This window comes from Engystomops pustulosus, chromosome 2 (assembly GCF_040894005.1).
Source record: "Engystomops pustulosus chromosome 2, aEngPut4.maternal, whole genome shotgun sequence".
Taxonomy (NCBI): Eukaryota; Metazoa; Chordata; class Amphibia; order Anura; family Leptodactylidae; genus Engystomops; species Engystomops pustulosus.
The window spans coordinates 121392207-121418149 of record NC_092412.1 but is presented as its reverse complement, the minus strand read 5'-3'; the positions used below and the strand labels follow the sequence as shown (position 1 = coordinate 121418149).

The window sequence follows — 25943 nt, the reverse complement described above, 5'->3', positions numbered from 1 at the left end:
TGCCACTTTTTAATTATCTGCCACAAACTGCACATTAGTGCACTAAGGCCTTATATTTGGGTATATTTGGGCCACTGTATGTTTATGATATGCTAATTCTAGAATGGGAGAGTAATTGTTTACAGTAATTGTGTTACATAGCTTCTTGGGTTAATGACACTTGGCTGTTGTGTAGGAATGCATTGGTTCAGAGATTATAAAAACTTTTTTTTCATGCTTCGCAAAATACAATATAACCTTTTAAGTTTCTCCAGTCAAAGCTGTTTTTCATTTGTGTGTTTCTGTTTTTAACAGGCATTCCCAAAGACAAAACTTTTTATTTTTCTGTTTAGTGAACAATATTTGTATTTGTTTTCTGCAGGACAATTGTACTTCATGGCTGCAGCATTTATTGTCAAAAACAATAAAAAATGCAGGTACACCATTTTTTTTTCCGATCGAAAAAACCGGGATCATTTGTTTTTTTTGGGTGCAGAATTGTTGCAGATCATTTATAATGAGTTTATGGCAGAAAGAACAGATGTTTCCGACTATCTCGACTACTCCATCTTTTTTTGGCGCAAGCGGGCGTGTCATAACTTTTCGACATTATCCGTCACATTATTTTGTCGACATTTTTAGGTGCAATTTTTGGGGCACAATAGACCAGGAAAAAAATGGGCAGAGAGCAAAATTAAGGCGCAGTCCATGTAAGACTTTAAAACATCGGGCTGTGCTTTCCAGTGACTGATCTCCGATGCCGACAGTCGTGCTCGCGCCAGAATTAGTAAACCCTCCCCATTCTCTTTATTCTTCAAATCATTACAGTCATGGAGAAACCTTTTTTTTGTAGTCTTAAAAAAAATTAAAGTCATTGAAAAATGTATTTTCTCATATTGTCAAACTTTCAGGTAGGAATATTTTTTGTGGCGCAATCTATAATTTATCAGAAGCAAAATAGATAAAAGTGGGGATTTGGATGTATTTCATTATAGAGTTTGGGCTCATTTACACAAACGTCATGGGGACGGATATGCGGCTGCACCATTTGTGACAGCATATCGGTACTCATTGACATCCATTGTGCCCTGTCACTGAGCACATGTTGTCTTACCATACAGTTACCATGCATGGTGAAATATAGGGCATGTACTACATTTCGCTGTGTTACGGCACTGAGCCATGCGGTGCTCTATGGAGAGGGGGAAGTTGAGCAGTGCTCATACTTCCTCCTCTTGGACGGACGGCAACACATTTGTATGATTGTACCCTTTGCCATATGGGAAAGTTAGTTTTGTTATTTCAATAGAATGGATATTTTCAGATGCAGTGATATCACACAGCTTTATGATTTTCTTTAATTATTTTAATACATGCTCTAGGGAAGTGTGATTCAAATTTTTACATTGTATAAAATATATAAAAAATATATACAATATGCTAGATAGTCTACATATAACAAAGGTGTACAGCAAACGGCTCGGCTGTGGGGAGAGGATCAATTGACCCCAACTCTCATTAATAGTCAGGATGGGAAAACTCCTTTAAAACATGTAATATACATTCTGGAATACATATGTCTTTCCTGCCCCTGACAGATTTCTATATAGTATCTACCTGGGTCTGTACAAATGTTTATATATCTACTTACCTTCTCACGTATTGCATATTGCGTATTACACCAGCTTCAAAGCATTTCCAACACATTTCAAGACTACCTTATTTTAAATCTCAGGGTTCTTTTTAGTCCCACATCTACTTTTCATGCTTATACGCAGCTTAATGCAGTGACAAGAACGTACCCTGTTGTTACCTCCTGTGGACCTCATTAGTGTTATTCAAGAAGAGCGTGTTTATCAGATTCATATACAGTAGCTTTCATTGTTAGAAACAGTATAAATAAACTCTTTGATATCATGTTCTACAAGCAGCAAAATGATGCCTTGTGATACAAATGATTGTCTACTCACAAGAAAAGATGTGCCATAACAACCCAAAAATTAATTTCAAAATTACTTTATTAATTTACAAACAACAAAGACCAGACAGACAATATAAAAACAATTAAAAGGTGTAGTGACTACACCGAAAAACTCGATGTGGTGAGTGTGATAAACTCACCAACAACCATCCCTGGTTCCAATAGTCATGAGGGTTACTGCTCAAATACACACAGAAATGAGGTGAAGATAAACATCCCCAATTCATATGATACAATAAAGTGCATATAGGTAAACAATAATGTTATAGTCAGTATAATCGATATAAGTACAGACAATATATGCTCAGCATAGCCAGGGCATAATAACCACATAGACCATCCTAAATGCAAAAACCTGAAGTCAGCATAGCTGTACAAAGGGGAGCAAAGAAACCCAGGCAACCAGGGAATGAGCGTGTCCACCCCACGCGTTCCGTCACTCACGGTGACTTCATCAGGGGAAGTGTGGACAGGGAGTTAGACTGGCGTTTTTATGTGCATGTGTTGGGGGAATAGCCCACCCGCGGTCACCCTCTCACCTGTGCAATCAGGTATGGCGCCTGATTAGTTTCCGGTAGGAAGCCTCTGAATGAGCGCGCTCAGAGGATTTACTGCGCGTGCGCCAAAAATTCTTTAGTGACGCGCATGCGCCAAAATTGCTGCGCATGCGCCAAAATTGCTGAATACTGCGCGTGCGCCAAAATTCATTGAGCAGACAAAATAAACAATAGGGCGAATGCGTTATGTGACACAATGTTGTTAATGGACTAGGACGACCACGATCTAGTTACAATTCATTACTCGATATTATTGTAAGCATATCAGAAAAACACATATATTAAAGACATATAGATACAAAATAAAAGTGACACAAATCACCAAAATACGGTTAGAGGAGCAAATGCATCCACAGGAGGTCATTGCATAGTGTAGAAAAGAGTTGAATATCATACCAGTGATGATGTGCATAGTGGTATATAGCACAATTCATAAATCAAAAAATAGTGAAAACCTAAAAGTCAAACAATGGCCTATGTGCTAATCAATAATAATGTGAATCTGAACATCAAACGGCGACCTATCAAGTATCCACCAATGAAGAAGACGGCGCATGCAGATAAATTAAGATAAGTATTTGTTTACAAACAAATGATAGAATATTGGAGAGGCACAGTTTCCAGTAGATGCTAGCAAAAGAATGAAAAATAAAATAATAGACAAGTAAGGGTATGGCGCGCAATTACTGAGCCAGGGTGACCATGATATTCCATATGAAACGTGTCTTAATTATAAAATAGTCAATAGGTATTACAATCGTGAATCTGCATTATTTGCAGAAATGCCGCGGGTGGGTGCCCCCAAACACATGAACAAACGCCAAAAGATAAGAACAAGTTGATCAGGTCAATGTTTTTGGTATTAGTAGTGCCAGTGCTAAATGTACACAATAAAGGCATGGGTATAATACACAATAAAAAAGTAACATTAATCGGCTCTGAATCGTCCAGCTGCCAAAGTCTGGAAATTAAGGCATGAGGTTTGGAGTTCTTGAGATGAGGGAATACCCCTGTTGAGATGTCAAATGCCGGGTATATTGGAGTCCTAGGATTTCAGAAAAGACAAAGTCGGATGCAAGATTCACCGCCATTAGATCTTAAATTTCACCTTTTGAGAAAAAGAAACCTAAAATGACATAAAATAATACTCTTATTCTTTTTTGGACATGTGAGATGAACACCTGTGTAGGAAAGGTATATGTGCACTACGAATGAATAAATGTGCATGAATCCCTAGAAGCAAGATAGCAGAGTGTGTGTAAGGGTATATCTAAATACCTGACTATAGGGGGATAAAATTATCCCAGGAAGTGCCACCATGTGGGTGAATAAATAAATAAGAAATGCAGGAGCCCCAAAAGACTAAAAAGTGAATAAAAAGAAAAAGAAAGAGAAGGAAGAAAAAAAGTAAATACAGTGACAACATTCAGAAGGCGGTGAATGGAAAACAAGCAGAATGCATGTTGGAGGCCAAGCAGAGGTGTTGCAAAGATATTTACCAGGCTTTTAATGTTGAATCAGCCAATTTGCGATGGTCCTATTTCTGTTTGTAAAAGCCTGTAAATAAGAAGTCCTCGTTAATGCCTTTGGGTGCCTTACTGCCAAGTTTGTAAATCCATCTGGCCTCCCTACGTAGGAGTTCAGATGTGACATTGCCACCCCGTATAGATGGGCGAACAACGTCCAAAGCAATTACCCTGAGGCCACGAGTCCTACCTGCATGAAAGAGTCGAAAATGCATGGCAACCGTGGATAGTTGTTTCCCCTGCGAGAAGCTGGATTCCGCATTGGTTATGGTGGAGAGGTGCTGCTGGACCCTTTTCCTCAGTTCCTGGGTCGTCTGTCCCACGTAGATTTTCTCGCAAGGGCAAATCAATGCGTATATCACATTCTTTGTTCTGCAGTTGGCATAATGGTATAGAGAGATTGTCTCAAAACCAGGGATAGTCAAATGGTCCCTTGAAACCTGTATGAGGGGACAAATGGAACATTCACCACATGGGAAAGATCCCCTTAATCTTAACCCTGTGCCGGTTGCAATTGTGGGCCGTTTGAAGTGGCTATGGGTAAGCTGGTCCTTCAAATTATGTGCCCTCCTTGCTATTAGACTTGGTTTATTGGAGATCAGATGTTTTAATCTTGGTTCTGACAACAGGATGTTCCAATGTTTATGTAAGATGTTATACAAGTCCTGCCATTGGTTATGAAAAGTTGTCACTATACCTGGTTTAGGTTCACTCCGTCGTTGTCTTGGTATAAAGAGTTCATCCCTACTGGAGAGTTGCGCCCGGGTAAATGCTCGTGATATGGATTTTTTCGGATAACCCCTCTGTCGGAAGCGTTGGGTAAGCTCAGCGGCATTCCTGCGGAAGTCCTCATCCTTCGTGCAATTCCTCCTTAATCGGATAAACTGTCCCACAGGGATACCAGTTTTTAAGTGGCCAGGATGGAAACTGTCAAAATGGAGTAGGCTGTTGGTGGCTTTCTCCTTCCGATAAAGATTTGTTGACAGCAATCCGCCCTCAGATGACACCGTGAGATCCAGAAAATTAGTTGATGTCTGCGAGAAATGGGAAGTTAAGATGATATTCCATGGGTTTTCCACGCGTACGCAACCTGGAAATCAAATTGGCGGGGTTTGATTTAACATCATTAGTCCAACCCTTCCAATTACAACTTAAAGAGAGTATTGACAAGTTTGAAAAGGAGATTATAGAAGTGGAAAAAACAAAAAATGCGGAGGTATAAGATGGACTTTAATAAGGGAAAAGCATTTAGATGGAATCACAAGGAAAATCGCAGACAAACTACGTCTAGACCCTGGAGACCCAACAATGCTACTGAAACCACAAGCGATGATTTTTTATCTTCTGATATGCTTACAATAATATCGAGTAATGAATTGTAACTAGATCGTGGTCGTCCTAGTCCATTAACAACATTGTGTCACATAACGCATTCGCCCTATTGTTTATTTTGTCAATGAATTTTGGCGCACGCGCAGTATTCAGCAGTTTTGGCGCATGCGCGTCACTAATGAATTTTTGGCGCACGCGCAGTAAATCCTCTGAGCGCGCTCATTCAGAGGCTTCCTACCGGAAACTAATCAGGCGCCATACCTGATTGCACAGGTGAGAGGGTGACCGCGGGTGGGCTAATCCCCCAACACATGCACATAAAAACGCCAGTCTAACTCCCTGTCCACACTTCCCCTGATGAAGTCACCGTGAGTGACGGAACGCGTGGGGTGGACACGCTCATTCCCTGGTTGCCTGGGTTTCTTTGCTCCCCTTTGTACAGCTATGCTGACTTCAGGTTTTTGCATTTAGGATGGTCTATGTGGTTATTATGCCCTGCCTATGTTGAGCATATATTGTCTGTACTTATATCGATTATACTGACTATAACATTATTGTTTACCTATATGCACTTTATTGTATCATATGAATTGGGGATGTTTATCTTCACCTCATTTCTGTGTGTATTTGAGCAGTAACCCTCATGACTATTGGAACCAGGGATGGTTGTTGGTGAGTTTATCACACTCACCACATCGAGTTCTTTGGTGTAGTGACTACACCTTTTAATTGTTTTTATATTGTCTGTCTGGTCTTTGTTGTTTGTAAATTAATAAAGTAATTTTGAAATTTATTTTTGGGTTGTTATGGCACATCTTTTCTTGTGAGTTTACATGTCTGTACGGTGCCCATATACCCACTATTGGTACTTGATTGTGTGGTACCCCCTATCTCCCTGGATTTACAAATGATTGTCTAATCTATACTAATAAATGACACAAGGAAATAATAGCAAAATAAGGTTGTGAGACTTCCATACTTCATATCAAGTTTTGTGGATATGTTCCCCACTTATGTCTGGAAAGCTTCTCGGCCTTTATTATACTGGCAGACAATGGCATCATTTTTGCTTCAGTGTGGTTAGTATACATCGCATCCAGCAAGAAACACTGAATGTAAAAACACAGTAAGATACATCTTTCCACCCTGGTTTCTGCTACAGGATGAGGAACACACATGCAATCTATTGCATCCTTCTCTAGCTCGGCTGGTGGTACCTTCTAGGAGGACAGTTACGCTCGTTCACACCTCCTCTTACAAGATCATGTATCTCACTGTGTGTGCATACAGTGTCATTGTTCCTCACCCTTATGTCTAAGGATACGTCAAGAATCCATCTGACATACAATGAAGACAAATAATGAGACGAATGGAGCAGAATGGTCTTACAAGGCCGTCTGCTCCATTAGCATGACAGAGCGGCAAAGGGTCAGACGGACCCCTTGTTTTCGTGATCTGTGGGGGTCTCAGCATTTGGACCCCCAGTGGTCAGCAATTTAGGCCCTATCCCATGGATAGGACCTAACTTTTGTTAGTGGGAAAACCCCTTTAATATTGCTTGCTGATATGGTGCCCATGTATCCTGTAGAACTTTACATAAATTGTCACTATTTACTGTTCCTAACAGTTTGTGTTTGGGTAGAAGGAAACCGTATACTAATGTAAAGTCAGGAATTGGATCTTAATCAGAAGCTCACATGTCTGTCTTTAACATTTTGTGTTCTCTGGTTCTACTGCACATATCACTGCAAATATTTCACATGACAACATAGGCATGGATTTAGCACATAAAGTTTCTTCCCTTATTTCCTTCCTTCTGCAGTGACTCAAATCTGTTCACAGACGTCTGAGCAGCTTTTTGCTAGAAGTAATATATATCTATGGAGTTAATAGGGGTCAGGAGAAGGATAGCTACTGGAAGACCTTCCTACTCCCCTTCCCCTCTCTATAGGCTTCAATGTAAACTGAACATTCTGTTTATAGACTTCTGTCTAGTAAAATCATAAATTAATTGGAACAGATATTAAAGGAAGGAACTGTTATAGAAACAGGATCACTTCTTTAAAGATGACCTAAAGCTTACTAAAGTAAGCAGCTACAACACTGTAAGTGTTACAACACTGCTAGCATTATCGGAACACCCTCAAATTGATGCCCCAGACCGCGCTGTAAGCGGGATCGGCATATTCATCAGGGGGCTGGAGTAGGCGGGACACATTGAGCTCGGCAGTCACCGCCAGCCTATGGAGTGGGAGGGGTGGTCCGGGGGAAGAAGCAGCGCCTCGGACCACACCCTAATGAATACACCCAAATGCTTACAGCACGGTCCGGCGTTTCTATCGGTAGTCCGGCAGTGTCTGCTAGCGGTATCAGAGGTTTCTGATAACGCTAGCAGTGTAACACTGCTACATCTGTTGTAGCACTAGGAGCTGTTTACCTTAGTGCATATTATATAGGTGACAGGTCCTCTTTCTGGCAACACAGTAAGTGCAGCTTTCATCAAGTTCTATGCAAGCTACTTTAAGCAGATACACATTGTGGGCTATTAACATATGTTACAATGGTGCCCAAGCAGCTTCACAAGCACCCTGTAGATGCCTTGTGTGAGGAGTAACAACCCACGTGTATGGCCGTTTGGGCATGAAGTGGTCAGCTTACCCAATACAACATTTACTGGGTTCTTGTGAAGCTCCTTATGTTAGTAGCCCAATGTGTGTATCTGCTTTTAACCCCTTCCCGCCACAGCCCTTTTTCGTTTTTGTGTTTTCATTTTTCACTCCCCAAGTTCAAAAATCTGTAACTTTTTTATTTTTCCATGTACAGAGCTGTGTGGCAGCTAATTTTCTGCGTAAAAAATTACACTTCAAAATGGTGGTATTTAATATTCCATGTCGTGTACTGGGAAGCAGAAAAAAAATTCCAAATGCAGTGAAATTGGTATAAAAACTCATCTGTGCCGTATTCTTGTGGGCTTGGATTTTACGGATTTCACTGTACGCCCCAAATGACATGTCTACTTTATTCTTTGGGTTGGTGTGATTATGGGGATAACAAATTTATATAGGTTTTATAATGTTTTCATACATTTAAAAAAATGAAAACCTCCTGTGCAAAAAATTTTTGGGGGATTTTGCCATCTTCTGGGGCTAATAACTTTTTTATACTTTGGTGTATGGAGCTGTGGGTGGTGTTGTTTTTTGTGTATTTTGATGACGTTTACAATGTTATAATTTTTAGGACTGTGCACCCTTTTGATCACTTTTTATAGAATTTTTTATTTTCAAATTTGGGCGCGATTTTCCGTTACGGGGTTAAACACAGTGAAAAACCGTTATCATATTTTGATAGATGGGGCATTTTCGGATGCGGTGATACCTAATGTGTTTATGATTTTTACTGTTTATTTATATTAATATCAGTTGTAGGGAAAGGGGGGTGATTTGAATTTTTTGGGTTTTTTATCATATTTTTTTTTAACTTTTCTTTAATTTTTATTTTTACTATTTTTCAGACTCCCTAGGGTACTTTAACCCTAGGTATGTCTGTATACTACAGTATGGCAGAATATGGGGATTTTACTCCTCATTCATTACAATGCTGATAGCACATTGTAATGAATGGGTTAAGCTGAAGTAGCTTCGGGTCTTTGTGAGACCCGATGCTACCATGGTGATGGATCGGTGCTCCCCGATGACATCATGGCGATGACGCCTATGCGCCGCCATCTTTTTGAAGCCGCCGGCAGCAGGGAAAATGCAGTATGCAATATGCAGCAAAGTCTTACCGGCTTTGGAGAGGACTTGGCCAGCGAGCCCTCTCCATGCACCGGGACCCAGCATGTGACGTACTAATACGTCACATGTTGATAAGGGGTTAAAAGCCTGCATATCCCCTGATGAAAGCTGTATTCACTACGGTTTCAGGCTTCCCAGCACCTTTATGGCCTGGGATTCTGGGAAGATCTAATTCTTATTTCTTACATGGGCTCTGTGTTTGTGACTTTGTTTGAGCTTAGTTTTATTTGTTGCTTTTAGTCATTCTATTAAGTTTAATAACAGAAACCCTCTTTATTTCTTCAATCTCATTGTCTAGCAGCATCTGATCCCTAGTGACTAGTTTGTGGTACCTCCAGTCCCTGAGCCTGAATCATTTTTAGATGATTTTGAGTGAGATTTCTTTAAAGGTAAATAGGCAAGATTTTGCAGAAAGAGGGAATTCTATTAAGGAAATGTCATACCCTTTACTGACATGTGATGTACTATTACGTTACACATGTCAGCTCCAGGTGTATGGAGTGGGCTCACAGGCTGAACCCTCTTCAAACAAGGTGATCGTTTGCTGCATATTGCAGCAAACACCCACCAGTAACACCTAGTGAGTGTTAACCATGTAAATGCCTTCAAAACAGAAATGAGGACAGGCACAACCAATATCAAATAAAGATGAAACGTCCACGCATCCCAAAAGCCTATGCAAACTGCAAAAAGAAGAAACAATACCGAAAAAGGAAGAAAAATGAGCACCGATGGTAATACTAAAACCACAATTTTATTAGGTATAATTAAAAAGGGTAACATGTAACAAGACAGAGTGATAACGCAGCAAGCATATGTGGGTGCTGAGCAGCAGGAAACATTCAGTGAGCTATAAGGTTATACAAATATAATAAGCAAAGTGCCAAAGTGCATAGAACTGAACATACAATGAAGAAGTATTATTGCATCACAATTATAAGTGGTACACAAACAGCCATAAAACGTATTGGTAATACCTGAAATCCAGTGGCAGTAAAGTGCACAGAGGGGCCGCTGCTCAGCACCTCCCCGACACGTGTTTCGTCCAATCAGGACTTTGTCAAGGGGGGGTGAGAAGAAACAGTTGGATGCGTACACAGGACTATCAGTATAGTCTGAAATTTATTAGAACAAAAAATAAACAGACAATAAAAACAACAGGACATCAATTCATAAAAAAAATTTAAAATGTACATGAGCCAGGTGTACACGACTACCAAGGGCCAAACCTGTGCCTTTACTCACTATCTCAATCTGCCAAAGCAATGTAAACATGGTAATGCATGAACATAAATGCAAAGCTTTGGCTAAAGTGCATGCATCGCAGAGAGTAAAACAAAAGGGTAACTTGTGCAAAAGAGCCCTTAGTGCACATGCACCCACATGGCCAGGTGATACAAGACCCAGGCCAATTCTGTATGGCAAAATAAGGGAGTCATGAAGGCATGGTCAGAGAGAGAGGGAGGTTTGTATACCCCACGTGTATCGCCACCCTTTGGTGACTTCCTCAGGGGTACCTTATGTGCCAGTCTTTTGGCATACAAGACATGAAAAAGTAGCAATTTCTGGAGTGCACCATAGAATTTGTGACTTTTTGGTGCTTTTATGCCACAAGTGACACTTAAAAAACTACAAGTGAAAAAGGTATGGAACAAGGCGTGGATGTCCTGGCCAACCAAATTTACGATAACCTGCACCCAAAAAATGGTGCACATAAACATGCAAGAATTAGGAGATATGGTTGCGATGGTAATTGACACTTGTAATCCGGTGAAAACAGCAGCTCTGTCAGTCAGCATTGCACTAGACAGCTGCTTATGACTCAGGGCATATTATGTACCTATTTCTATGTTAAACCTATTTAACTGAGAACATATCCAATTATTTCAGTAACTCTTCAAAGTGAGTCACCATTTTACTTTGACGTACAAAGATTCTTTGTTTCATTTCCAATTCCTCTTTTCGTTCTTTAAATCCTTTGGCAGTTTTCCATTTCTTTAACAATTGGTTCAAGGGGAGAACACAAATGACTCAGGCTGCAAGAATAGCACATATCACAGAGCAACTGTCACATTTTATTCTAGACATCTTGATGGCCATTATAGACAAACATGCCTGTGAAATATATTACGGAAGCACTTTAAGAGAGAATATGCTGATCATTGCTGTAGTTACAGTAAGGCGGTAATGCAGAGAGCACCCTAGAGTATAGAGGAGCACAATGGAGAATCTCATTTTAATGCTACACCTATGTTGTCTTACTCTTATTCCTTTCAAGACCTTATATAAGTCTTGACACCTTCCCACACAACTTAGTTATTTAAAGCTCAGAGTTTTTACTAGAAACTGCACCAATTATGTCCATAGCTGTGAGCTTATACCAATAGAAGTGAATGAGGCTGATTTGCAATACCTTAAATAGCATGTAAACCGGAGTGGTGCTATTTATGGGGAAATAGAATATTTTCTTTCTGATATTCTGACATGGTCTGATTAGTGCTGGTAGTGTTAAGAGACTCATCCCTTTCAACAACCTTTGGAATTGTCACATTTGAACTTTAATTTTCTTCAGATATGAGCCTATTAAGAAGCGGTGTTCTACAGAAAGTCATTGACATCTGTATAATCTTCCAAGCAGTAACAATGAAATGGTATTAATGGAGGGGGAATGCATTACATAATGAGCACACTACCCCTTGACTCAGCAGATGTCTTTATGACACGGGATGTCATAGAAAAAATTGGTTACTGGTGGGTCACATAACATGCGGCTCCAACGGGACAAAGGGAAAGTTTTAATAGCGTGTTTTTAATATGGGTGACCATGTTAGGCCATTGTTTTCACCCTGGTAAACATTTTCATTTGTGCCCAACCCCTTTAAATTGGCCTAAGGGACATCGTTTGGTGTGGTTTGAAGGATTTGTAGTAGAACAAATGCGATTGGCAGGTTTTCACTGCCCAGTTAGGAAATGTAAGTGATAAATTGCCTAATTTTATTAATTAGCGGAATCTAGCTTAGGTGATATTAGTGGGAAACAAGATGCTTAATATTCAACTTTACACCACTAATGTGATCCTCGGTGCTGCTTATTACACTTTAACTTTATATTAATATGTGCATCTATGTTTACTCCCAGAGGACAGAAATCTGACCATGGTCACACAGGTACTTGGCTCATTATCACACACAACTCAGATTAAGATCTGTGATATAACGAGCCACACACCTGTGTGACCATGGTCAGATTTATGTCCTCTGGAAGTAAACATAGAACTTTTCTATAGAAGAACATCAAGTAGGGATCTAGAAAACCATGAGAAATTGATATAGAAAGTATATTAGAAAAATGTATACCATATATATACTTGAGTATAAGCCGACCCAAGTATAAGCCGAGGCCCTGAATTTTAGCACAAAAACCTGGTAAAACCTATATTTTTTTTACTTGAGTTTGGTTTTTCAACACATTTTTTTGTGCTGAAAAACTAGGCTTATACTCGAGTATATATGGTAATTTTTCATCATGAAAATAACAATATCAATTTACCAAAGTGAGAATACCCCTTTAAGCCTTTACGGGGATTACATGCTTATGAGGCTTCAGGCAGTAATCTTTATTATATATTGTATGGAATGTAAATTGCTCTATGTCACTGTAAGCTGAATGAAAGATTTGCCATTGGATGTTCTATATATGAGACCATCAATATGTACAATATTTATGACAATGGTCATTTTGATGGCAGCTTTCCCTTATTCCATTATGTTTGACTTTCAAACTTATCTTAAATGGAAATGATCCTATTGGAAATCTTTAAAAACAGCTCAGCTTACAATTACTTTCTAAAAATTCTTCTCATCTTAATGATTTGTCCTGTATGACCTTATACAGTACAAGCTGTTTCTCTTATTATTTGCTAGTGTATCAGGATGCATAGTTTTTCAGTTTTTGAGAAGTTACCCATTAAGACTACTAGACAACAGTTAAATCCTTACATGTAAATAATGTTTACATGTAACTAATACTTTTTCTTTATCGGGAGAATCACTACCTAAAGTCTCAACCTATTTAATTTTCTTTATCTTAAAGATACTTTATATAACGTAGCTTCAATTCAAGGTTGTATCTCAACCTTCAACTCCCACTGATATCTATATTGCAAATGTAGACTTTCTCCATCCCTAATGTGACAGCCTCATGTAGAAGTTAGGTAAGAACATAGTGTGGAGCACACCAGGAAATGTACATTTATGTTTGCTTAGTATAAATTTCATTTATTTTTAACACTTATAAGTAGTGTTGAGCAGACACGAACCACTAACTTCGGGTTTGTACCAATCTTTGCAGTTTGGGTCCCCTCACCACCTGTAAAACCCATGATCAATGTTGGCCATGATTGCAAGCGTTACCAGTTTAAAGCTGCATGCACACTAACGTATGCCCGATGGGTCATAATTGTGCTGGCATACTTTCAACTCCATGGAGAGGAAGAGGGGTGACCCCTGCCCTCTCCATAGCAATGACTTGTGTGCGGGCCCTACAATGGGGAAAGATAGGACATGTCCTATCTTTATCCCATGTACGGAGTGGTATGGTGCCACATGTGTGCAGCAATGTATCACTCCGGGCGGCCATTGCTGTCTATGGGAAAAGTATGTATGGCTGCAAGCTTGTAGCCATACATACGTCCCTTATGCGGTCATGTGCATGCAGCCTAAATGCTGATCACAGATGTTAACTGTTTAAACGCAACTGGCAATGTCGCCTTGGAACATTAAACAGTCAGTCACTTAACCCATGAACTGTCAAGACCCTTAATTGACTTTGCCCTCTTTAACTTTATCATGGAGTCTGTGAAGCAACACAGAGGAAACACTTGCAAAACTCTGCTATGTGAATTGTGTATCTGTGGGGGAAGAGTGCATGATCAGCACTATGAAAACCACTGTGGGCACAGCTTCCATGATAAGGAATTTCCCAAAAGCTGGCCTTTGACAATTGACCACTTACGTTTATATATACAGAAAGTCCAGGAAAAATTATGAATAAAATTTTTCTCTAGTTTAAATTTTATCCCAAAGATCTATTAAAGCATGTGGAAAATACATTTTTACTGTTCAGTTGTAAGTGTGCTTTAAGCCATGATTAGTTTAGTCATAGGTCATTATTAGAAACATACATGGTAACAAGTTGCAAACGCATAGTCATAAAATTGTATTAAACATGAATTACTTCATTTAGACATCGACTCAAAGTAGCTTAGTGTGGCAAAAATGATATTCCATAAGTAAAGCCTGTGCATGTCATGATTAAAGGTGACCTACACTGTGAAATTGATTTTTCTGTTGCATAAAACATGAATGGGCTGTTCAATATTATCTACTCTTTTCACCAGAGCAGTGATAAAAAAAGGTTGTGAAGTGTTTTTTCTCTTCCACCACCGCTTACAATACATTGTACAACTGCTAAGCCAAAACTCTAGGTTTCTTATATACACTTTTATATTATATATATATATACATATATATATATATATATATATATATATATATATATATATATGTTTCCAATTTTATAAACATTTCTCTCAACCCTATGAAATTTCTCCCTCTTTAACCCTGGAACATACTGTATTAACAACAGTACCTTAGCAACATCCATTTTTGACAGAAAGGATCAAACTATTGTGCATTTTGTGTTTTTTCAGGATTTCGGATGCAGGCTTTAGTATATTTGTTCCACTTCCCCCCGTCTGTGCTATTTCAAGAAAAAAGGCAGTGTAGAAAGGGGGAAAGAAAACTGGCTTACAAAGCATGATTAATCTTTTAAAATGAAATGCTCGTTTATTCTAGGGCATTTTAATTAGTAGATCTGCCTATTTGCATGAGGAAAATGTGACACCGCAAATATTTTTACTGAAACTCTATTGAACTCTCTTCCAATATTGCTGCAGACTTGATTTTATAGAAGTTTATCTCAGTTCTCAGTACAGAGATACTGTGACAGCAATGACTGGTAATCAACGTGTGATAAAACTGTGACAGGTTAATTACATTTTACATCTGGACAAAGTAAGAAGAGTTGACCATTTGATTGCCAGGGATTGTCATAATTCCACTGGATTATAAGAAACAGACAAGAAGCATAATGCTAAAAACCTCTACTATATAAGCTACCACAAAGTTATATATGGGTAAGGAAATTACTTTAGTAAATGTGTTATATTTTTTTTTTATATATACTGCATAGTAATAAATTTACATGCACACATTTTTTTAAAGGAGTGCCCAAACTTAAATGCTTGTTATGTCTACCAGGGAATGGCACAATTTTGCTTATTTCTGGCAACATCCAGATTCTTCTAATAAAGACATTCTGAAAAAATAGAAATAAGCTGGGACCTGGGCACCACTGTCTGATCATATATGCACACCCCACTCTATTAATTGTAGCCTGTAACCGCCCGATGATATTGATATTACCGGCTGTCTGCGGATCAGCAGGTGGGTCCAGGCTAAAATTAACAAAGTGGGGGCATACATATATGATCAGATGGAAGAGCCAAGAGGCGCTCAGGTGATGTAGGATGGAGTGTCTCCAGCTTATTTCCATATGTAGAATGTCTTTTTTAGAAGAATCTGGATGTTCCCAGACATAAAGAAAAAGGTGCCATCCCCTGGCAGACATATCGAGCATGTAAGTTTGGGCAGTCTATCATCAATAAATCTTTAAATAGATTTCACTATGCATTTTTTATTATTTCCCTCAGTTATACAGAGACATAATAAGCCATCCATACTCCTCTATGGGGTCTTACTGCATGACTTTGACTTTAAAACTGCTTTGTAATACTGTTTGGTATGGTTGGACTTGGAATAGCCAAAGGCTCACAGGCTTATTAAGATTATCAGTACCTTTTAGCAGCTCCCATGATCTATTGATGTAGAAATAGCAGTCATGCCAGAGTGTTAAAAAAATTTGTGGCACAAATTAAAAAAAATTTCTCCCATTATCCATTAAAACGTATTTTAGAATATCAATTACCGTATATACTCGTGTATAAGCCGAGTTTTTCAGCACAAAAAATGTGCTGAAAAACGTCCCCTCAGCTTATACACGAGTCAATACTTGTAAAAAATAATTAAAAATGGACTAAAAAAATGGACGTCATGCTAGGCGCCGCACAGGAGAAGAACAATGGCGGCGCCCAACACGATGTTAAAGAAGGCAGAAGACGGCGCGGAAGCAAGAAGAGGAGCCGGGAAGCCAGAAGATGAGGAGTAAATAATAATTATTTTTTTTAATTCTGGGCTGACTGTATACTACTGGGGGCACGCTGTATACTACTGGGGGCACACTGTATACTACTGGGGGCATGCTGTATACTACTGCGGGGCAGGCTGGGGTGGCTGTATACTACTGGGGGCAGGCTGGGGTGGCTGTATACTACTGGGGGCAGGCTGGGGTGGCTGTATACTACTGGGGGCAGGCTGGGGTGGCTGTATACTACTGGGGGCAGGCTGTATACTACTGGGGGCAGGCTGGGGCAGGCTGTATACTACTGGGGGCAGGCTGTATACTACTGGGAGCAAGCTGTATATTATAGGGGGCTAGCTGGATATATACTTGGCTGGGTCTGTGACCAATGCATTTCCCACCCTCGGCTTATACTTGAGTCAATAGGTTGTCCCAGTTTTTGGTGGTAAAATTAGGGGTCTCGGCTTATACTCGGGTCGGCTTATACTCGAGTATATATGGTACACATCTTTTGTAACAAAGTATCATAGATGTAGCAGCTCATTTCATTGAAGGGTGGATGTTTGTATAATAGCAGCTTAGATGCAGTGGCTCAGCTATGTGTATTGTAAAACCTGCTATGATATTTTAGGTACAGCTGTACATAGAAAAAAGTGACTACACTCCAATTATATCCAGTACAATTTTCTCTGAATGGAGTTAGATGAAGTACAAGGTGACTACTTTAACCCTTGAAGCTGCATATTTCAACATAGCCTCAGAACATAGCCTCAGATAGCCTCCATTAAGGTTGAAGGATTTACAATGCTTACTTACTTACTCTAGATCCTTACTATATCACTGTCATTTTTAAGTTGTATACAGTATTAATAAACAAGGTAGTATTCAAATTAAGTATAGTACACACAACCTCTTAACATTTTGGTTCAAGATGGCGCCATGGTAGGCAGCTGCCCGTGCACCTCTTTCCCTTTTTCTGTCTCCTTCCCTCTTCCTCCCCCTGCTTTTACTAACATTCTTTTGGCAGCATGCTGCCTCATGCTCCACTCACTTCTCCCAGTAGAAGGCAAGTCCAGGAGCTGGACCCACTGGTTTCAGCAGTGCCCACTGAACCCAAAGGTAAGAGCCAGCAGCCACATGGAAGGACCCGAACAGGATTGTAGCACCAGACCCACAGTGCCAATTACTGTGGTCCCATAACTAATGCTTCCTCATGCTATATTCGGTTTTGCCTTGAAAAAGGAAGGTCACTGAGCCAGTGGATTCAATGAGCAGCACCCCACCAGCGGCACCCACGTGGTGTCAAGGCCAGAGATTACGGAATTGAAAAGGTCAGAGATTACAGCACGACTCGCACCAAACTGTACCCACCAACAGCCCTGCTCTAGTAGGATTGAGGAATTATTACTGATAAAGACCTTACTGTCCCATGTGGCGTGGCACCCCATTAGCACTAGTATCGGAGGAGACCACAAGCCCACAGTGTATTGCCAACACAACGCTGCCCCCTCTCGTGAGGAGACCAGCACCAAAGCACCAGATTACATCAGAGCCCTACTCCGGTGTGCTAGAGCGCCGGTAACTGGCTGCACACTGCACGCGAACCAGTCGCTGAGATGTAAGTTCTGGTACCAGTAAAAAATTCTCAACAGGAACCCACCCCTCTCCCAAATACCCCATTTATAGGGCCCTGTCCCCATGTACCATAAACAGTTAGTGTCTCTAGAGTATGAATGCTGGAATTTGGATAAATATTGTGTGCTGTACGGAAGTGGTGATCACACATGGTAGCTTAAAGCGCCACCACCATTGGAACAGCGGGCATTGTTCCTGAACAGTGCTATGTATGTGTTTATACATGAAACCGTATAATTAGTAAGATTAAGCAAGCAACAAGCATATGTATATATTGATTGTAACCGCTTGAAACCATACCCTTACTGTTGTCACCACTAATCCTGAGCACTGTGTACAAAGTAATTTCCCCCCAGGGGATCAATAAAGTTGTGTTGCATTTTATAAGTGTATAATGTCAATACATCTGCTGTCAGGTTAAAAGGATTCATACTGCAAATATTATCAAGGACATCTGAACTGTAAAGCACTGAAAAAATTAAGTCAAACTAAAAAAAGTAAGAAAGATGCTAAAAAAGAAGTTGAGCATTTTGGTGAGAAATATTTGTATAAGGATTTGCCTGCATAATTTTAACATTTTGCTGCATGGAGAAAGTCAAGGAGCTCCTATAATGCAATGTTATGTGTAGTCTATCAACCAATGACATAGAAATGTTTTTTTTTTGCATTGAAGGCAATGTATACATGGTTTATGTCAGTCACACCTGGTTCACTGTAACATCTGTGACATGATAAGAAATCATTTATGGACCTCGTGGCTGATGGTATTTTTATTTGATCAGCATGAAAAGCTATTAGCCTTTGAGAAGAAGGTTACTGAAGCAGATGGATGGACTTTCAGTAATTTGATTGTAACACAATTGAGAGTCTATTTTTTATTTATAAACTTTTTCTTGGTGGTTATTTTCTTCTGTTCAGTGTTTTGGTTGACATCCAGTTGAATGGGTCAGAAGAGATGAAGTACACCAATTAATCATATTAAGGATTTTACTTTGTTGGTAATAAAATTATTTATGTTACATTTAAAAAGCTGAGCAGAAAACTGATTCTTACTCTCTGCAGTGAGGATACTAAGTAGCAGTGTTTGCAAATGGCTAAACTGTAAATTTACCCTGGATAAGTATGAATTGAAGAATTACTATGAAAGGTCATGATGACATAATATTGCCCTAAACATACATTGCTTTAATTAAAGATTAATACTCAATACTGTGATAAAAATGTCATGCTATAAATACTGCTGCTAATGCAATGACAGATCATGAAATGAAGAGATCAATACAGGCAGTCCCCGGGTTACATACAAGATAGGGTCTGGAGGTTTGTTCTTAAGTTGAATTTGTATGTAAGTCGAAACTGTATATTTTATAATTGAAGTTCTAGACACATTTTTTTCTTTTGTCCCAGTGACAATTGGAGTTTCAAAATTTTTGCTGTAATTGGACCAAGGATTATCAATAAAGCTTCATTACAGACACCTTACAGCTGGTCATTGCAGCCTGGTACTATAGTAAAGCATCCAGAGAGCTTTACCAGAGGTCACAGTGGGCAGAGGGGTCCGTCTGTAACTATGGGTTGTCTGTAAGTCGGGTGTCCTTAAGTAGGGGACCGCCTGTAAAAGAAGAGATTGATTCTTTTTAAGATGCATAAAACATAATTGTACAATTCTACACCATCCTTATGTATCTGATAGGTTAGTTGAAAGTATAATATTAATAATGTTCTCTACCACATCAAGTAAGAACTAAGCTGCAAAATTTGAAAAACAGACCTTTTTTCTGGACATTGATGGGCTGTCCTTAATGGAAATCTACCATCATTGCCTAGCATGGATAAATCAGAGGCACGTACTCATAGATCCAGGCACTGTGACTGGGGTAACCTTTTTATATTTATTATTCATGGCCTCCTTCTAAAATCAACTTTACTAATTATTCTAATGAGCCAGAAATGCTACTGAGGAGGTTCCCAGAGCCCATATGTGCTGCAGCTTCACAGGCTGTTAGACTGTCTTGGCCTCCTCCTGTGCTCCCTCAGCACCCCCTGTCGGATGTAGTATCACTTCAGCACAGGAAGTTTCAGAACAATGTGGGATAGGAAAGTGTTCCAGCATAGTATAACAGCTGGTGCAGCACTGATATACTTAAGGAACATCTACCACCAGGATCAAGAATTGTAGACCAGTCACTCTGATATACTGGTGTGTTCCCCTCTAGAAGGATTCACTCTACGTTAAGCTTCATATGCCCTTGTTTATAAGAAAAAAGCCTTTAAAAATGTTGCCAATGAGCCTGAGGGGCTCAAGTCTCAATTAACACCTACAGAGCTCAGAGCTCCTCTGGTTAATGTTCATAATTTTAAAAGCATTTAAAAAAAAGCATGGAAAAGAGATGTCTGTAAGAGAAATTTTACATTTCCTATTAAAAAAATAAATAAAATTGATGCTGATAACACCAGGTGAGAAGGTTTGTGTTATTTGATATGCAAAAAGTCCATATTATGTTATTTAATTTTATATTGACTAAAATGGGAAAATATTGCCATCTTCTGACAATTAAGAATACTAATACTAGCATAAAAATATCGTTATTGCAATGCATTGCATATTTTAGTCACCTTTTACCCTGCTTCCTTCCCCCTCCCTGTATGCATACATACTATACAACAAGTGGTGAACACAAAATGCCACTATTTGCAATATTGTTTGCAGCTAGTTGCTTTCTTACTAGTGTACAGACTCTCCCTACTTAAGAACACCCGACTTACAGGCGACCCTAGTTAAGAACGGACCTCTGGATGTTGGTAATTTACTGTACTTCAGCCCTAGGCTACAATAATCAGCTATAACTAGAGATGAGCGAGCATTAAAATGCTCGGGTACTCGTTACTCGAGCCGAACATTTCCTGATGCTCGAGTGCTCGTTTCGAGTAACGAGCCCCATTGAAATCAATGGGAGACCCGAGCATTTTTTAGTAAAATTAAAAACTGAACGAGCACTGTTCAGTGCAGATGTTTTCACTAAAAGAACAGAGTGAAAGAACACTGCAGAACAGATTGCAGATGTTCGCGAACATCTGCGATCTGTTCCGGAGACATGCGTGCAGAACGATGTTCTCTGCAATAGTATTTGAAGAACAATATGTGTGAAGAACAACTTGCAGATGTTTCCAAACATCTGCAAGTTGTTCTTCACACATATTGTTCTTCAAATACTATTGCGGAGAACACCGTTCTGCAAGCGTGTCTCCGGGACATCTGCGATCTGCTCCGGAGACACGGTGTTCTCCGCAATAGTATTCGAAGAACAATATGTGTAGAGAACAACTTGCAGATGTTGTCAAATACTATTGTTGTCAAATACTATTGCACCGTGCAAGCGTGTCTCCGGAACATCTGCAATCTGCTCCGGAGACACGCGTGCAGAACGGTGTTCTCCGCAATAGTATTTGAAGAACAATATGTGTGAAGAACAACTTGCAGATGTTTGACAACATCTGCAAGTTGTTCTCTACACATATTGTTCTTCGAATACTATTGCGGAGAACACCGTTCTGCACGCGTGTCTCTGGAGCAGATCGCAGATGTTCGCGAACATCTGCAATCTATTCTGCACATTGTTCTTTTACTGTGTTCTTCAATTAAATGATTAAATTAAATGTTTTAATTGTATTGTTTTACTGCCATCTTCTGACAATTAAGAATACTAATACTAGCATAAAAATATCGTTATTGCAATGCATTGCATATTTTAGTCACCTTTTACCCTGCTTCCTTCCCCCTCCCTGTATGCATACATACTATACAACAAGTGGTGAACACAAAATGCCACTATTTGCAATATTGTTTGCAGCTAGTTGCTTTCTTACTAGTGTACAGACTCTCCCTACTTAAGAACACCCGACTTACAGGCGACCCTAGTTAAGAACGGACCTCTGGATGTTGGTAATTTACTGTACTTCAGCCCTAGGCTACAATAATCAGCTATAACTAGAGATGAGCGAGCATTAAAATGCTCGGGTACTCGTTACTCGAGCCGAACATTTCCTGATGCTCGAGTGCTCGTTTCGAGTAACGAGCCCCATTGAAATCAATGGGAGACCCGAGCATTTTTTAGTAAAATTAAAAACTGAACGAGCACTGTTCAGTGCAGATGTTTTCACTAAAAGAACAGAGTGAAAGAACACTGCAGAACAGATTGCAGATGTTCGCGAACATCTGCGATCTGTTCCGGAGACATGCGTGCAGAACGATGTTCTCTGCAATAGTATTTGAAGAACAATATGTGTGAAGAACAACTTGCAGATGTTTCCAAACATCTGCAAGTTGTTCTTCACACATATTGCTCTTCAAATACTATTGCGGAGAACACCGTTCTGCAAGCGTGTCTCCGGGACATCTGCGATCTGCTCCGGAGACACGGTGTTCTCCGCAATAGTATTCGAAGAACAATATGTGTAGAGAACAACTTGCAGATGTTGTCAAACATCCGCAAGTTGTTCTTCACACATATTGTTCTTCAAATACTATTGCACCGTGCAAGCGTGTCTCCGGAACATCTGCAATCTGCTCCGGAGACACGCGTGCAGAACGGTGTTCTCCGCAATAGTATTTGAAGAACAATATTTATGAAGAACAACTTGCAGATGTTTGACAACATCTGCAAGTTGTTCTCTACACATATTGTTCTTCGAATACTATTGCGGAGAACACCGTTCTGCACGCGTGTCTCTGGAGCAGATCGCAGATGTTCGCGAACATCTGCAATCTATTCTGCACATTGTTCTTTTACTGTGTTCTTCAATTAAATGATTAAATTAAATGTTTTAATTGTATTGTTTTACTGTTCTTTACTTTTTTTTTTTTAAATTAAATGCTCGTTATCGAGCAGGGCAAATACTCGTCCGAGCAACGAGCCGGTCCGAGTATGCTAATACTCAACCGAGCATTAAGCTCGGACGAGTATACTCGCTCATCACTAGCTATAACAGTTATCACAGAAGTCTGCAATGAAGCTTTATTGTTAATCTTGGTTCTTATGACAACCCAACATACAGGCAGTCCCCGGGTTACGTACAAGATAGGGTCCGGAGGTTTGTTCTTAAGTTGAATTTGTATGTAAGTCGAAACTGTATATTTTATAATTGTAGATCCAGACGAAAAAAAATTTGGCCCCAGTGACAATTGGAGTTTAAACATTTTTTGCTGTAATGGGACCAAGGATTATCAATAAAGCTTCATTACAGACACCTTACAGCTGATCATTGCAATCTGGGACTATAGTAAAGCATTCAGAAAGCTTCACCAGAGGTCAGAGGGGCTGTCTGTAACTATGGGTTGTCTGTAAGTCGGGTGTCCTTAAGTAGGGGACCGCCTGTAGTAATGTCACTGTACAATTCACTTAGAAATAATACTGCACAGGTGTTACACTACCAATCACATAGATAATAGAGCACATTTACTAAGGGTCGCACGGTGCACTTTTGCCAGACTGTGCATGTTCTTTATTGCTAAAGCGGCTTGCACAGGTATTTAAAAAGTGTCTGTGCTGCGATTGTGTCGAACACAAATTATGGGACGTGCCATCAGACAGTCTGACTGATTCGGACCCAGCGCCGTATTTATCTTTCAAATTGAGTCGCACCCCTATGTTAAAGGTTCACCACAAAAAAGATGGTGACCTCTGTCGGACCTGTGCTGGGAAGGGACACATTCATGATTTCTAGCGCACAATCTTAGTGAATCGCTGCACGCAGCATTACAAACGAACAATGCACTTTTAGTGAACTTGAGTGACCTTGTAAGTAAATGTGCCCAATATATCATAGATAATATAAAAGAATAACGCTCAATAGGGTACATCTGTGTACTAATTTTCCATACCAACTTCCACTGCTGCATGTGAGTTGAAATGAGGTCTCTTAATTGATGGGCTTCACAGAAGCTGCCATCCAAAGTGTACAATATAGGGATATTTAATTGGGTAAATGGTCTCCCAGCACTGCACTCTTTACAGGCAAATTATTTGCCCAAAGTTGTTTGTTTTTTCACTATTTCTAGCATCTGGGTTGATCACATGTTGGTAGATGACCCTCCATGTAAAATAAATAAGTCATTTACTTACTTATTAACTCATGTAACTCATTATCAGTGTCATCTTGTTTCTAATACTGATTAATCTCTCTCTGCAGTTTGACATGCAAAGGATAACACTGGAGGAATTAAAGCACATTCTTTATCATGCATTTCGGGATCATTTAACAATGAAGGACATTGAAAACATAATCATAAATGAAGAGGAAAGTTTAAATGAAAATTCTGGAAACTGTCAAACAGAGTTTGAAGGTGGTAAGAAACACTTTACCGACTTAATAGTACAATAGTACAACTGTAATAAGGACTGTATATTTATAATTGTAATCCCAGCTAAATTTGTTTTGGTTTCTGTGACAATTGGATTTTAAAAATGTTGGATTGTCATCAGAACCAGGATTAACAATAAAGCTTAATTGCAGACACTATTGATAGCTGCCTAGGAATAAAGTACAGGCGGTCCCCTACTTAAGAACACCTGACTTACATACGAACCCTAGTTACAAACGGACCTCTGGATTTTGGTAATTTACTGTACTTTAGTCCTAGGCTACAATAATCAGCTGTAACAGTTATCACAGGTGTCTGTAATGAAGCTTTATTGTTACTCCTGGTTCTTATGACAATCCAACATTTTTAAAATCCAATTGTCACAGAGACAAAAAAAGAATTTTGACTGAGGTTACAATAATAAAGTATACGGTTCCGACTTACATACAAACTCAACTTAAGAACAAACCTACAGACCCTATCTTGTATGTAACCTGGGGACTGCCTGTATAGTAAATTGCCAACATGCATAGGTCCGTTTGTAAATAGGGGTTGTCTGTAAGTCGGGTGCTCTTAAGGACTGCCTGTACAAATCAGTTATATTCACATCTACAAAGCTCATGGCATCCTTCAGTTCTTATAAGCAATAGTTTTAATACATGATGCTACAACAATCCTCTATGAAAACGGGAAAGCTGATTTAAAGAGGTAATCCAGAAATAAGCATAATTCTCATTATGGGTCATTAAAATATAAGCTAATGTGTAATTAGTTGTTATTTAAAATTTTCCTCCACTTAGCAGAATAATGCTGTGGACATACAGTATAAAAGAGAATTAAAATGCTACTGACACTTTAATCGGTCCATTGATCTTGCTCCAGTGGAGGAGATAAAGGACAGAAGATGACCACTGGTTACCTGTCCTGGTCATGGGCAGGTCATGTGATCATCACTATTTTTGACTGTAGACGGTAGTTGCAGTTTATCCAGTATGGCCATTGTTGTGGTGAGACGTCATCTCAGTGAGGTAATGTGCAATCCCATCATGGTAACAGAGCAGGACAGTCTATTACATTATCACTGGGAGCAGAGCCAGAGAAAGAGGAGCTGTTATCAAGAACTGAAGGACCATGGGATTTTTAGTTTCCAGTGGTTGCGATGTTGGAGATAAATCCGCCTACCATAGAAAGCCCATAAAATTTTGTGAATAATAAAAGTAAACTATTTAGGCTCCATTTTGTAATGAATAACTTTTGTTGTATTCACTTATTTATAGCATTATGGGATTTTGTAGCAGACATTCATATTCCCGTAATACCCAACACTGCTCTCTTTTGTTTTTTCTTATGACTTCCATTATTTCAAGGTTGTTTTATTTACAATGTCATTTCTCTATTATCAACACCATAAAAAGATAATGTTTGTAATGACTTCATTTATACTATAATCTCATCACTGGTATAAAATATTTACATTATCAGAGATGTTGTGCATCAAAGGTGTCTTGCCCATGTTTT

General features: G+C 39.4%; 1 protein-coding gene across 5 annotated transcripts in view; it reads left to right on the top strand.

The window, feature by feature from the left end:
* Positions 1–25943, top strand: part of CALN1 (calneuron 1) — a 255062-nt gene that overhangs the window by 191346 nt on the left and 37773 nt on the right. For 4 of the 5 annotated variants that reach the window (XM_072136198.1, XM_072136196.1, XM_072136200.1 and 1 more), the window contains exon 5: positions 24254–24410. In XM_072136198.1, the coding sequence (XP_071992299.1) occupies positions 24254–24410 (157 nt within the window). The remainder of the gene's footprint in view (positions 1–24253; positions 24411–25943) is intronic. The other variant, XM_072136197.1, reaches the window with a different exon arrangement.